This window comes from Chaetura pelagica, unplaced genomic scaffold, assembly GCF_000747805.2.
Source record: "Chaetura pelagica isolate M959 unplaced genomic scaffold, ChaPel_1.0 scaffold356, whole genome shotgun sequence".
Taxonomy (NCBI): domain Eukaryota; kingdom Metazoa; phylum Chordata; class Aves; order Apodiformes; family Apodidae; genus Chaetura; species Chaetura pelagica.
The window spans coordinates 9,045,305-9,059,293 of NW_009953964.1; the positions used below are offsets into that span (position 1 = coordinate 9,045,305).

The window sequence follows — 13,989 nt, forward strand, 5'->3', positions numbered from 1 at the left end:
AGGCGGGGACCGGTGTGGGTCGCATTGTCCCAGCACTGCAGAGCCCTCCGAGCCTGCACGGTCCAGAGCTGGGAGACCTGGGAAGCTGGAAGTGTTGGAAAGACAGGTGGGGATGGGGAGCAGTGATCCAGCTGTTGGGTAATTCTCCCATGTCTGCAGGTGTCCCAGGGTGAAGGGAGGGATGGGTGGCTGGGCAAAGCCCCGATGCTTATCCCAGCTTCCAGGGCTGGAGGCAGGGCAGGTGCAGAGCCCATGCTTCTGATGTTACAGAGGGGCCAAAGACTGCCTCTTGCATCTTGCCACCAGCAATATTTCAGGGTCAGAGGAAGAGCTCTGCCCAGGGGGTAGCCATTATGTAAAGTGATTGGGACTTCTCCAGTCTGGAGCAGACACAACCTCCCCCCAGAGCCTGGCAAGGACACAGCCGTGGCTGAGCTCCTGTGCCAGCCCTAGAGAGCAGGGCGTTGTGTGTTCCTCAGCCCCCTTCTGCAACTGGCTCTGGAGAGACATTTGTCTGCAGGGTGAGGATCAGGCACAGAGGGGTTGATCTGCTTTAATGTGTGGCTGTAAGGGGATTTCTTGGAGAGTAATGCTTAAATAAAAGGAATTATATAATGTGTCTGAAGCAGGGCACGGGGGTGGTGGAGGCAGAAGGTCCGTTCTCCACTGGCGTTTCTATGCCAGCAGTCACCTCTCCCACAGCTGCGCAGACACTTATTTATCGCCTGCTGTGAGACAAGTGCCAAAGGTTCAGGGTATTACTGGAACCAAAGGGCTGAGCAGGGCAGCCGATCCTGGTCTTGGCAGCAGAAAGCAGGTCCCTTTATGCAACCTCCCAAGGTGTCTGTCTCGCATCCTGTGCACTTGTTCTTCAACGCAAATGCACATGGTACTAGTACTCGTTTCCTTATTACTTTCGTACTCTCTTCCTTATTGCCAGGCTTTGTCTGATTAGGATGTATGACTATGTGTCTCTTAAAAAAGCCTCTGCAAGAGGAAATGTTGCAAGCTCTGTCCTTGGTCTTCCCTGTGCTTTCTGTTCCCCAAAGGATGTGAGAAGTCCATCTTAGGGCAATGAAGAAATTGCAATCACAGCTGCAGCTCCCATAAACCTGCCCTTGTTGCTGCTGCTCAGGCTCAGCCATGTAGGTGGTTCTTTCAGGATGTGTTTTCCAGCTCCTGCAGGCTGCTCTCAGGCTGCATAACTTCTTAGCCGCTCCCCTTAGCTTTTAAGCATAACCACTGCTGCACGTTCAACCCACAAGAATGGCTATTTTGTGTGGGTCAGTGTCACACGATGGGCCAGTTTGCAGTGCCCCACTCAGCCCAGCCTGCAGAGCAACTCTCTTTGCTTGGGGGAAAAGAAACTGTCGACTTTTAGTAGTTTGTTTTTCTAAGTGAAAAAAACCCAGACTGCTCTGTAACGCGTAACACGGGAGGCCTCCCAACATGCCGGGAGAGCTATCAGTCACTCACTCATCAGCTGTCGGGCTGCCAGCTGGCTTGTGTCCCTGATGTCTAATGATATCATCGATCAAAAATAGCTGCAGCAGAAGAGAAATGTAGAATTCATAGCCCCGTTCTTGTTTCCATCGAATCAGTTGCTTTATTGCCAGGCTGTGCCAATGATCGCGTGGTTTGCCCGCACGGAAAATAAGCTTCCATGCTTTGTACCCATTTGTTCATCTCTCCCTGTTGTTGGGGGCTGCAGTATTCCATCTCTGGATGTGTGCTGGTGGGATGGGGTACCAAGCAGCAAGTTCCCACATTTCCTGACTTGAGGCCTAAGGTCCTGGCTAATGCTGTAAATGAGAATAAGCTTTGAGGGACCACATATTGCTTTGCTGCACAACTTAGCATGGCCAGTGCAGGAGCAGCTGGGACTGGGCTCCCTGCTGGCCTCCAGGTTATGGTGGCACCTTGAGCCTCAGGTGGAGAACAAGGTCCCCCCGTGCTCCATGCTGGACATGGGGACAAAAGGAGGCGATAGCCATGGCAGAGTGTCCTCCTCCATGATAAGATGTGGTGGGTGCCTGGACATGGTGGCAATGGAGACAGGCAGGGGCGTGAGCAGATGCTGGCTTCCTGTGCCCTGCTGTCACCGGGCTGCTAGTCCAGATCTGCTGTTTGCTGAGAGAGGTGCATCAATGCCATGTTTGAACCAGGGCGGGAGGAAAGGCTGCTGGGGTTGGGATTGTGGGAGACATTATCAGCAGCAAAGTCTCCTGATGGTCACACATCATCTACTGGCCAGCTCCCTGGACCAAACTCATCCCAGAGGGAGCTGCTGGCACTTCAGCAGGTTGATGTTGCCAGTCCCCCTTTGCTACAGTAAATGCAGCAGCAGTGCCTGCAAATGCTGCCTAATTTATGAAGGTTGGCCTCCGGGTCAGCTTCATGCAGGGCCAGCACATGTACTATCCATGCTGGCCTTTCTATCATCACACAGGGAGCTGGGAGCCAGGAGGCACCTGTGTGACACTGGAGGTGTCAGAGGAGCCAGGGAGCAGTGGATCCCTAACTCCAGTCCTCAGCAGCCATCTGGTGATGCTCTGGGCAGGGACACAGGGCTGTGAGCACAGACCTGCTGCCTTAGCTGGAGCACAGGATGTAGGTCACCTCCATGGCAAGCTGTGATATAATGGGGTGGGTTTGGGAATCTCTGCAGTTCAAACCCACAAACATTACCACACCTGGTTACTCCATGAGTGTGGGCTTTTGGGGTGCTTCTTGCTTGTACTCCCTGGCATCCCCCATCCCAATTTCCCTGCTGCCATTGCTGGTAGAAAGGAAGGTCTTTATGGGGTCTCTGAGACAGGAACGAACAGGGTGTCACTGCCTGTTATTTAGGAGCAGCATGTGGGGCACCCAGCACTGTGACACTTGGAGTGACACATCTAGCATCACCTGCAGGAGCTGTGTCTCCCCTACCACAGAGATCCCATTACTAATATCTCACTGACAAGGAATGGAGTGCCTGGTTCCCGGTGTGAGCAGATGCTGGCTTCCTGTGCCCTGCTGTCACCGGGCTGCTAGTCCAGATCTGCTGTTTGCTGAGAGAGGTGCATCAATGCCATGTTTGAACCAGGGCGGGAGGAAAGGCTGCTGGGGTTGGGATTGTGGGAGACATTATCAGCAGCAAAGTCTCCTGATGGTCACACATCATCTACTGGCCAGCTCCCTGGACCAAACTCATCCCAGAGGGAGCTGCTGGCACTTCAGCAGGTTGATGTTGCCAGTCCCCCTTTGCTACAGTAAATGCAGCAGCAGTGCCTGCAAATGCTGCCTAATTTATGAAGGTTGGCCTCCGGGTCAGCTTCGTGCAGGGCCAGCACATGTACTATCCATGCTGGCCTTTCTATCATCACACAGGGAGCTGGGAGCCAGGAGGCACCTGTGTGACACTGGAGGTGTCAGAGGAGCCAGGGAGCAGTGGATCCCTAACTCCAGTCCTCAGCAGCCATCTGGTGATGCTCTGGGCAGGGACACAGGGCTGTGAGCACAGACCTGCTGCCTTAGCTGGAGCACAGGATGTAGGTCACCTCCATGGCAAGCTGTGATATAATGGGGTGGGTTTGGGAATCTCTGCAGTTCAAACCCACAAACATTACCACACCTGGTTACTCCATGAGTGTGGGCTTTTGGGGTGCTTCTTGCTTGTACTCCCTGGCATCCCCCATCCCAATTTCCCTGCTGCCATTGCTGGTAGAAAGGAAGGTCTTTATGGGGTCTCTGAGACAGGAACGAAGAGGGTGTCACTGCCTGTTATTTAGGAGCAGCATGTGGGGCACCCAGCACTGTGACACTTGGAGTGACACATCTAGCATCACCTGCAGGAGCTGTGTCTCCCCTACCACAGAGATCCCATTACTAATATCTCACTGACAAGGAATGGAGTGCCTGGTTCCCTTCCTCCGTTTGAGGAAATCTCAGCCTTTTTCATACTTAGAAACCTCAAGTCACATAGTGGGGGCAGATCCGTGCACTCCCAGCTCAGTCTTCCCTCTGCCATGGGAGAGTGGTGGCAGCCAAGTGGTTCCAGGAGGCTGGCATTTTGGGATCAGAGGTTTCTGCAGCTGCAGGCTTGTTTGGTAATGAGTTATTGTGGCTCTGCTGGGTGAATTGCATTGCAGAGCCTCCCATGGCAACAACCTCCATGGATAGTGCATAAATGGTACAGTTTTTTTGCTGCATCCCAAAAGGGTGGATGAAAGCTCAGATCCCAGTGGATTGAGCCAGTAAGTGCTGGAGCTGAGCTCCAAGGCAGTGATGGGGCCCCTAGGCTGAAGGTATTTGGGGGTAGATGGGTAACAGTGAAGGGAAGAACCTCAAATAATTTAGGACTAGGTATTTAGGGGAAATAACTTCCTTGCAGTGTCTCAAGGGCAGCGACTACTGCTGAAGAGGAGCGCAGGAGCTGCCTGTGCTCAGTGCGAGACAGAGGTGTAGAGGCTGTCCTCCCACGGTGGCATCTCCCTGGCTTCAGGCTCACCACGCATGGACTCATCACACAAGTGACAACATTTCCCTTTCCAGCCCCAGATGCCAGCTCCCTGCGGCTGTGCCGGGCAGAGGCGTTCGTGGCGCTGGGGCAGCACCAGCAGGCACTGGAGGACCTGGACGCCGTATGCAGGGCTGAGCCTGGAGAACATGAGGTGAGCAGAGGGGAGGCTGCAGAAGCTGGCTGCACTTGGAGCCAAATCTGGCTGTATGGGAGCAGTTCCTCCCTTTCCTGAGTTCTCCCAGCCATTGGATTAATCCTGCTCAGACGCACACTCGGCAAACCATTAGGTTGCAAATCCAGGCTGCGAGCTCTGCCTTGCTCTGGTGGGAGAGGTCCAGCACCCTGTCTGTCCTTGATGGATGGGCAGGGCATGAGGGCATGTGGCTGTGCTGGTGTGCAGGATCACAGCTGGGGACTCAGGGAGGTGTTGGACACAGGCTGAGCTACCCCAGGAGAAATCAACCCTGGGAGGTTGCTCACTGATTTGTGAAGCACTCGTTGGCAATAGTTTTGCAGCTTCAAAGGCAGAGACCCTTGATTCCTTTTCTAGGTCTCTGTGGGGTTTGTTTTCTTGGCTTTTGCAACTGCTACATTTTGGCAGACCCCTGTTTTATGGGTACCCGAGTCCAACTTTATGGGTACTTGACTTCTGTTTTATGAGTACCTGGCTGTGGGGGGAACTGGTGGGTAAAAAGGACAAGTCTGAGCATGGGAGCAGCGACTCTTCTGGGTGCTTTGGCATGGGATGGGGTCACACAGGAGTCTGGAGGGACATCTCCTTGGGGCTCACATGGCAGCTGAAGGGGCTTATCCTCAGCTGGTCATTGTCTCATAGTCACCATAGGTTTTTCTGCTTGGCAGGGTTTCTTCAGGAAAGGGAAGGTGCTTCTGGAGATGGGACAGAGAGCTGAAGCCCTGCTGGCATGGGAACACTGCCTGACACTCAGTCCCCATTTCCATCCTGCTCGGAGAGAGATGGAGAAGGTGTGTGGACTATACTGTGGTGGCATCCTGTGCCTTCGCATCACACGGGGAGGTGCCCTTGTCATCTGAAGGACTCGTGTCCATCCCATTTGTGCTGCTCTGGCCAGCAACAAGATCAAGTGAAGTTGTGTCCTGGTCCAAGAGCCTTCCCATTGATCTAATGCAGGTTTACCCATGAAGAAAGCTCTCCTTCCTAAGTCCATATCTTCGGATCTCAGATTTTGCAGAGTTTAGATCCTGACATGGCATGAGGAGGGCCTTGAGGCAGCATCAGTTGTCACCCAAAGCTGGCTAGTCTGTGTTTTTTCTGCAGATGGTTTCAGGTCAGCACCCACCCATGTACCAAAGTAATTGTCACCAGTGGGGCCTCTGGCAGTCCCCAAGCATGGGGACTTCATGCCATGAATGGACACATGTCCTCCAGGAGGGAAAGAACAGGAGAATAGTGAACAACCTTGTGCCCTCCACAGCTGATCCCCTTCTTGCTCTTTGGGAAATGAGGGAGCCTGGCAGCCCATCCACCTCCCTGGTTCCTTCTCTCAGCACCCCTTGAGCTCCATTTTCTCCTTACAGATCCTCACACCAGAGGATGCTCCTCAGCCATGCATGGCTTCTGCACTCCTGGATGATGTTCATGGGGGCTTGGCTGGTCCCCAAGTCAATGGAAGGAACCTGGTGCTCCCATCGTCTTCCGCACAAGCTCAGGTGAGAAAGCCTACAACAATCTGGGTCTGCAATGGGACTTAATGATCCTCTGGGACATCCCAAATAGAAGTTCTTCAATGATGGGAAAGGAGGTGTGATAAGAAGAGGCTGTGCCATATCCACAAAATGTGGTTGCATGCTGGGATGAGAAGCTGCAGGTAGTGGAGACAGCAAAGATGCCATTGGAGCTGATGCTGTGGAGATGGGAGAAAGGAGGCTCTTTCTGCCTCTATTCCTTTCCCAGTTAAATTCTGCAATACTTTTGGTTAGATTTTAGACTCTCATTGTTTTTAAAACACCCAAGTCACACCACATTCAGCAAAAAAAGAGAAGTCAGCTTTAATGTGTTTTTTTTTCATCCAAAAACCACATTTGAGGACAGTTCAGACCTAGCAGCTATTAAGGAAAGCTTCTCTTTTGCTCTTTGCTATTTAGAGATGAACTTGACAGGTTTGAAGAGAGGGGAAAATCAGAGACAATGGGCTCAGATACACCCAAATACCAGGTGGTACACCTGGACAGAGTAAACAGAGTAACTGTGAGATGAGCAGGGATGTCTGTGAGGGCCATGCTCTCCTGCTGTCCCTCATATGCAAGATGTTCATGTACACCAGCACACTGGAGAAACTGGGTGCCATCAGGCTCGGTGGGGTGGATGGCAGTGTATTCAAAGAGGAAGAGGTTTTGGCCTTGATTTTGTCTTTGCTCTGTCTAGGACCAGGAGGGAGAACCTTTGCACAGCAGAGGGGATGCTGGCTCTGAGCAGGACCAGGGGACAGCCCCCCTTTCCCAGCTGGAGCGATGGCAGGAATTGGAACTGGGGACTTTGGCAGAGAGGCAGGGCCAGAGGTTGGCAGGTGAGTGTTGTCAAAAGTATCAAAATCTCATCTCAAGCTAAATAATTGTTTAAAATCTATTTTGACACTGAAAAGAGTGTTTGTGCCGAGTGCCAGCTCAGCGAGCAGAGATCCCAGGGGCACCTGATGGGGCAGCTCAGGTTGACACATCTGCTGCTTGTGAGGAGGATCTGATCTTTCTGTGTTCAGCTGCTGAACATACACCAAACCTTTAGGTGTCACTTGATGAAAACTTCTTGCCAAAGACAGACATCTCTTGTTCACTTTGTGGAGCCAGGGAAAGGCTTCCTTGGGTTCCTGTTAGGTTTTGATCAGAACTTAAATTCCCTTGTGAGGGACACAGCATACCATGTCTTGGGGCAAGTGGCACCTCCATGGGCATTAACTTGCCACCAGTGTCCAGCCAGGTGGCTTCCATGTATGTGAGTTTTGCATAAATCAGTAATGATGCCTTGTGGCAGGTCTCCAGACAACTCCATCTGGGAGCTTCTTAGGCCACTTCACTTCCCAGTGCCTCATTTTCAGTGCCTGCAAAAGGAGGTAGGGAGATAACCACCTTCCTCTGCCACGTACCATGAGAGCCATTGGTGGAAAAACTATGGATGTATGTGGATGTGTTAATAGGAGGGTTTATGTCACATTTCATAGCAGTTTTGTTTTAACCTTCAAAGCACTTTGTGTAGCAATTACCTACTTACACCTCAGAACAAAGTCAGAAGGCAAAGATTAATTTTCAGTATTGAAATGGAGGCTCTTCTCCTTCTTTCACCTTTGCCACTAGGTAATGCAGAGGAAACAGAGGCAGCAAAGTGTACCCAGACATGCCTTGAGGAGCTGCTGAGCCTATCTGACTTGGAGTGCTCCCTCTGCATACGGTGAGTTCTCTGGCAGGAGAGCTTTAAGGGTGAATTAGCACCTGCTGGGTGTTCTTACCTAGTGTGGATCTTTCTTCACATCTTACTAGCAAACTCAGTTCCCACTACCGGTGACGCAGATTTCAGTAGAGATAAGAGGGGAGGACAGGGACATGCTCTGCCCTGCCAGGCGTTGAGAGCTCTGATCACCCTGTCTCAGGGCACAGCATCCTTAGATCCGTATTGCTTGCATCAGAGCCAAGGTGGGGCTGTTCAGGGGGGTCAAGGACTGAAAGTGGTGGTTTCCCTTTGTAGCTGCAGGCTGGAACAGGAAGGTGTTGCCCCAGGGAGATACCGTCAACAACAGGGATATTGCACACCCAGATGGGAGCATTTCCAAGCTCTGTGCCTAGAGATGGAAGAGGGGAGATGGAAGAGGGGATGAGGTAGAGCTGTCTGCTGACTCAGGTCTGAGGAAGGGCTGAGTGCTGCCACAGGGCATGCTGAAACCAGGCTTTTATTCTAGCATGTCTCAGGACCTTGAGCACTTGTGCAAGCAACTGCTGGCAGAGAGCTGAGCATTGCACCACCAGATCTGCAAGACAGTCAAGGTCTCCTGTGCAGTGACTTTTCCCAGGTCTGGCCATGGCACAGGGGAAGGACACAGGGGAGAGAGAGATCAAGGCTGTATCTGGTCTCAATTAGGTGAATTTAGGTCTCTTCTGGGAGCAGGGAAACATAATGTTTAGGAGGACTTGGGGCTCGGTGCTGAGCAGGTCTTTCCTGGGTCCATTTAATTTCTGGAGCCTCCTGTGAGCAACCCAAGCACTTGCTGCCAGCTCTGCCCTTGGAGCAGGGGAGAAGAAGGCACTTTTCTGTCTGCCTTTTGGGCTACACATTTCTGTGGGTGTCTGGAGAACCACAGCCTTGCCAGGACTGAGGGCTGCCATGTATGTACTGATGGGGTCTGTGCAGGGACAGGGAGCAGTTCTAAGGCCTTGGACTGTTCTCATCTACATCATTGTGCAAGTCTGACAGCCTGAGCCCTGGCTTCTAATTAAAAGAATAAGCCAGTTAGGAACCGTTACATTTAATTACCCGGAGTTAAGAGCAAATCTTAGCCAATTCAGCACTAGAGAAGGTGAATTGCGTAGCCATGGGCTGCCAGGACTTGGAAGACACAGCCTGATAGGTTTCTGTGGCATCACATCTCTGCAGCATCACTGTCTTCAGTGCAAAAGGTGGGTGGAGGCAGAAGATATCTCTTGAAATGGTAGGAGAGGACATGGGAAAAGTCTTATTCTTGCTGGAAGCAAAATCTCTTGCTCACAGCAAGGTGATTCAAGAAAGATGGGGAAAGCCAGAAGCTGCACCCATGGCTTTGCCTGTCCTGTTCTTCTCAGCCTTTGCAGCACCAGCCTGGCCTTCTACAAGTCCTTGAGTGCTTTGGGGAACCCTCCTGTCATGGGGCTGACACCAGCCAGGGTTTCCAAACTAGGTTGCTGAGCCAGGCCTGGGGAATGACAGCTTTGAGGGCACCCAGCCCTGTGAACAAATCTCTCTTTGCTTGGCTTCCCTGTGCTCCTTCTCCCACGTTGCTCTTTGCGGTCCATTGACTTAGGTCCCTTTGCAGGATGTTCTTCGAGCCGGTGACGACGCCGTGTGGACACACCTTCTGCAAGGAGTGCCTGGAACGCTGCCTGGACCATCGGCCCAACTGCCCCCTCTGCAAACAGAGCCTGAGAGAGGTGAGGGCACACATCCCGTGGGAGAGAGCCCCGTGGAGAGCCGGGACTGGCTCCAGCTGGTGGCAGCAGGACCAGGGCTGGGTGGGAAGGGCGATGCTCTTCTGTTAGCAGCTCCCTGGCACAGCACTGTCAGCTCCACTCGCATGGGAAAGACTAGACAGTTGATAATTAAGACCAAGAGATTCATTTCCACAAGATGCCACAGTGATTTAGGGAGATTGTAAACAGGACTGAGACGTAGAGAAAGAGAAGAAAGAAGAGAATGCTAATTACTTTAAAAAATGGAAATGAATGGAAGAATGCTAACCTGGAGATTTGATTTAATCTTTAATGAAAAAGGATTTGGATGAGACAGTCCAGGAAATTAGGTTGTCATACAAGGACTGTGTCACTGTCAGAGACAGAACACTGCACTGGATGGTTTGGGCCATGTCTGGAGGTCTCAGTGGAGCTGACATCCCATCCTGCTGGATGTCTCAACATTCCCCATAGGTTTTATCTCTGACTTCCTCTGATCTAAAATTACCCTCAGCTCCAATGAAAGTGAGTGTGATTCAGAGCCTGGCAGGGCCTCAGGGCTCCCCTCCCTGCTCTTCTCTGACCTATTTCTGGGTCTAATTTATTTTAGTACCTAAAGGCTGGAAGCTACAGCCCCACGGTGCTGCTGCAGGACATCATGCTGGCCACCTTCCCCTCACAGCTGGCCGAGCGCCGGGAGCTGCACCAGGCTGAGATGGCAGAGCTCTCCAAGTAAGCAGGGACCTGCCCCAGTGTGTCTGTGTGTGTGTGTGTGCATGCATGAGGGCTGGATGAGCCAACTGGAAACTTTGGTGTTGCTCTACACTGGAGCATCACTTCTTGGGGTAAGAGACATTTGGTTTGGGTGAGCAGGTAGTGCAGAGCCTTTAGGATGAGATTTGCTCCAGGAGGTTTCATAGTGGTCTTTTCTCCTGTCCCTCAGCCTGACCAAGAACATCCCCATCTTCGTATGCACGATGTCCTTCCCAGGCATTGCCTGCCCCCTGCACGTCTTCGAGCCCCGCTACCGCCTCATGATCCGGCGCTGCCAGGAGACGGGCACGAGGAGGTTTGGCATGTGTGTGTATGAGAACGGGAAGAGGTGAGTTCCTGGGCCAGGCAGCTGCCCTCTGCCATGGCTGATTTGCCCCTCTCTGCCTCATCCCCAGAAGTCTAAAATCCTGAGTAGTTTGGAGGAACAAGGTGCAGTTTCCTACCCCACTGCACGCCACAGGTACAATCGGCAGAGAATTGGTGTGTTTACCACACCAGCCAGGCAAGGAGTGGGGCCAGGGCTGGGGCTGGGCAGAGTCAGCAGTGGCTGTTAAATGACAGGCTGGGAACAGCTTCTGGCTCAGGACATCTCTGAGCTGCACTGTTCCCTGGCTGGTTCCTCCAGCTTTAAAATTCCTATTTTTGCATACTTTGTCCTTAACAAGCTCCAAGAGGACACTAGGCTAAATGGGCTTTTGTTTGATGCAGCGTTGCAGTGTGGCCATACTTGTGTTCCCAGTGGCACCTCCAGGTCTTGGGTGGGCTCAGTCTCCAGGCTCCTAACCCGGGTATCTGTACTTAAACACTTGCATTTAGATAAAGTACCTTCCCCTTCCTTCAGTCCTGTTCAAGTGCAATGAGATAAATAACATTTTCTGGGCTTTGGGAAGATGTCTCTGCAAGAGATGGTGTCTTCAGGAGCACTGGACATCAGGACAGTAAGAGGACCCAAGCAGTTTTTGGATAAGGCAATCCAAGGGAGTGCAGGCAGTGTGCTGGCTGTTCCCTGCCCTCTTAGCAGCAAGTGGTAATTCAACAGAGTTGAATAAATCTCCCAGCCATCTTGTTCCTGGGCCTTTTCCTCCTTGGAGGTGTTGACTTTAGGAGAAGCAGCTCTCCCCCCGCTGGTATCCCAGCTCAGCCCCACTTTTCTCCCCCTGGCTCCCTCCAGTTTTGCTGACTATGGCTGCATGCTGGAGATTCGGCAGATTGAGCTGCTGGCGGACGGGAGGTCCTTGGTGGACACCGTCGGCAGGCGGCGGTTCCGGGTGCTGAGCCGGGGACACAGGGACGGCTACAACACTGCTGACATCGAGTACCTGGAGGATAGGAAGGTGAGGGCAGAGCCAGGGCAAAAAGGCCCTGCTTTGGTGGGATAGAGCCTTCCCATGGAGACCTTCTGTGTTGTTCCTCTTCCATCCGTGCAGGTGGCTGGGGAGGAGCTGCAGGAGCTTCAGTGCCTACATGAGAGCACCTACCGCTTGGCTCAGCGGTTCTGTGAGCACAGAGACCTGGCCTCCAGGCACACCTTGGTGCAGCATGGACCACTGCCAGAGAAGGAAGAGGACATCCAGGTAATGCCCCGAGGGAAGGGATGCTCTAAATAGAGAAGATACCAAGAGAACATCTGAAGCAGTGCCGTTCCCACACTGACCACCCTGCTTCCCTGCTCAACTTCCCCCCAAGATGAGCAAAAAACCCCCTGTTTTTCACTCCCATTTCTGTTTATGACATCTCTCACTCAGAGATGTGGTAGGCCTTATTTCTTAGAACTCTTTAACATTTATTTATGGTTCTAAACTGTTCTTGGAAACAGAATGCTGAATTTTAAAGCTTTCTTAGAATCTTCTCCTAAATGAGAACCAAAAAACTAACTGGATTTTAAAACACTTGGGGAAAAAAAAAAACAACACAACAAAATAAAGCCAAACAAATGGGCAAAGAAAGGAACCCCACAGCTCAGTGAGTCTGCAGTCTCCTTTCTCATTGTGTTCCTTCAAGACAGCCATAGTTGACCAGAGGAGAGGAGCTGAGAGTTTGCTTATTAAATTGCTGTAAGAAATTTGGATTCTAGAAGAAGGAAACAAACAACCCAAAAATTTAGTTTTCACTCCTTTAATGAAGTGTTGCCTGTCTGGATTCAAATATGCTCTTGCTGGCATGTCCCAGGCTAAGGCTGTTCTGGCCAGTGGTTGCATCAACACTGTGCTCAAAATTATAAAACGACTCATCCTCCTTCGGGTGAATCAAGCATTTCCTGTCTTTGTTTGGCTCAGGTTTTAAAAAAGCTGGTTTACAAAAGCCCTGCCCAGCAGTTGTGCCTGGCTCTGCTCTTTGAGTGATGAAAAGGCAAGTGCCCCAAAAGCCACCAACCATGCAGGTTGGCCCGTGTTTGCAAAAACTGTTGCCTTAAACAGGAAAATGCTTGAGATCTTTCTTTGTCTCTTTAGTGTAGATTTTTCCCTGGTTACATCTGTGTCTGGAGACTCCCTGGGGACTGCTTGTCTGGAAATTAAATTAGTTTATCCAGCAATTTTGAGCCTGGACAGACAGAAGGGCTGCTCAGAAGAACACCAAAGCTGGCATTGCTGTCCTGTCAAGAGCCTGTTCCCCACCAGCGATGCCACCCAAGGGCCACGTGTTCACCTTGCAGTTCCTGACATGGGGATCTCTCCCTCTCTCCCCTCCAGGCTTCAGCAGATGGCCCGACATGGTGCTGGTGGCTCATCTCCATCCTGCCCCTTGACCCGTCCTACCAGCTGCACCTCTTCTCCACCACCTCCCTGCGCTCCCGCCTGTCCCAGCTGCAGCGCATCCTGGCCGCCCTGCTGCAGCCGCCCCCTGCCCGGCACCTGCTGCCTGAGCTCAGCCCCCGGGGCCATGTCTGAGCCCCTCGGCCCTGCTGTGGGGGAGACCTTCACCCCCTCGGGTTTCTCTATGTCTTGCTTCATGGTTTTGTGTGTCTGCCCCTCTTGGTGGGGCTGGTGCTGTGCTGGCAGTGACACTGCACTGTCTGCTCCTCTGGGAGCTGCTCGGTGACGTGGCTGTGCTGTGCCATCAGAGGGGGGACTGGCATGGGAAGCTGGGTTGTATGTTGGGAACCAAAGTCACTTGCTGAGCTGCTTCAGCACTAAGGAGAACTCTCCTGAGGGCAGAGGACTGAGTGCCAGGATCACCTCTTTCTGTTTGAAGGACAATGTAGGGGTTTTGGTAGATGGTTGTGCTCTGTGCAGCAGATTTTGTGCATGGGAGAGGTGGCCCTGGGAGGCAGAGATCCCAAAGGCTTCCCCAGCTTTGGGAGCTGATGGCTCCACCTCCACTTGTGAGTTTGACTTAATTTCTATTTGAATGAGAAGAAAGGTTAAATTAAAAAAATCTGAAACCCATCCTGCTCGTAACCACTTTCATGGCCATATGATGAGGAGATGCTGCTCTCCAAATATGCCTGGATCCAAACATCCCTTTCCCACTGTTCTGCTTGGTGCTGTCCTGTGGTTTCTGTGCCGAGCTTGCCGGCTGCTTCCCAGGCTGGAGCAGTGCTGGAA

General features: G+C 52.1%; 1 protein-coding gene across 1 annotated transcript; it reads left to right on the plus strand.

Moving 5' to 3' along the window:
* Positions 1-4,303: 4,303 nt before the first annotated feature.
* LOC104392699 (LON peptidase N-terminal domain and RING finger protein 1-like) lies at positions 4,304-13,332 on the plus strand. Its single transcript, XM_010002127.1, has 11 exons — positions 4,304-4,307; positions 4,537-4,655; positions 6,062-6,193; positions 6,909-7,050; positions 7,832-7,925; positions 9,538-9,652; positions 10,281-10,402; positions 10,614-10,772; positions 11,616-11,778; positions 11,872-12,018; positions 13,135-13,332. The coding sequence occupies exons 1-11, from the start codon at positions 4,304-4,306 to the stop codon at positions 13,330-13,332; spliced, it is 1,395 nt and encodes a 464-aa protein (XP_010000429.1).
* The last annotated feature ends 657 nt before the right edge of the window (positions 13,333-13,989 follow it).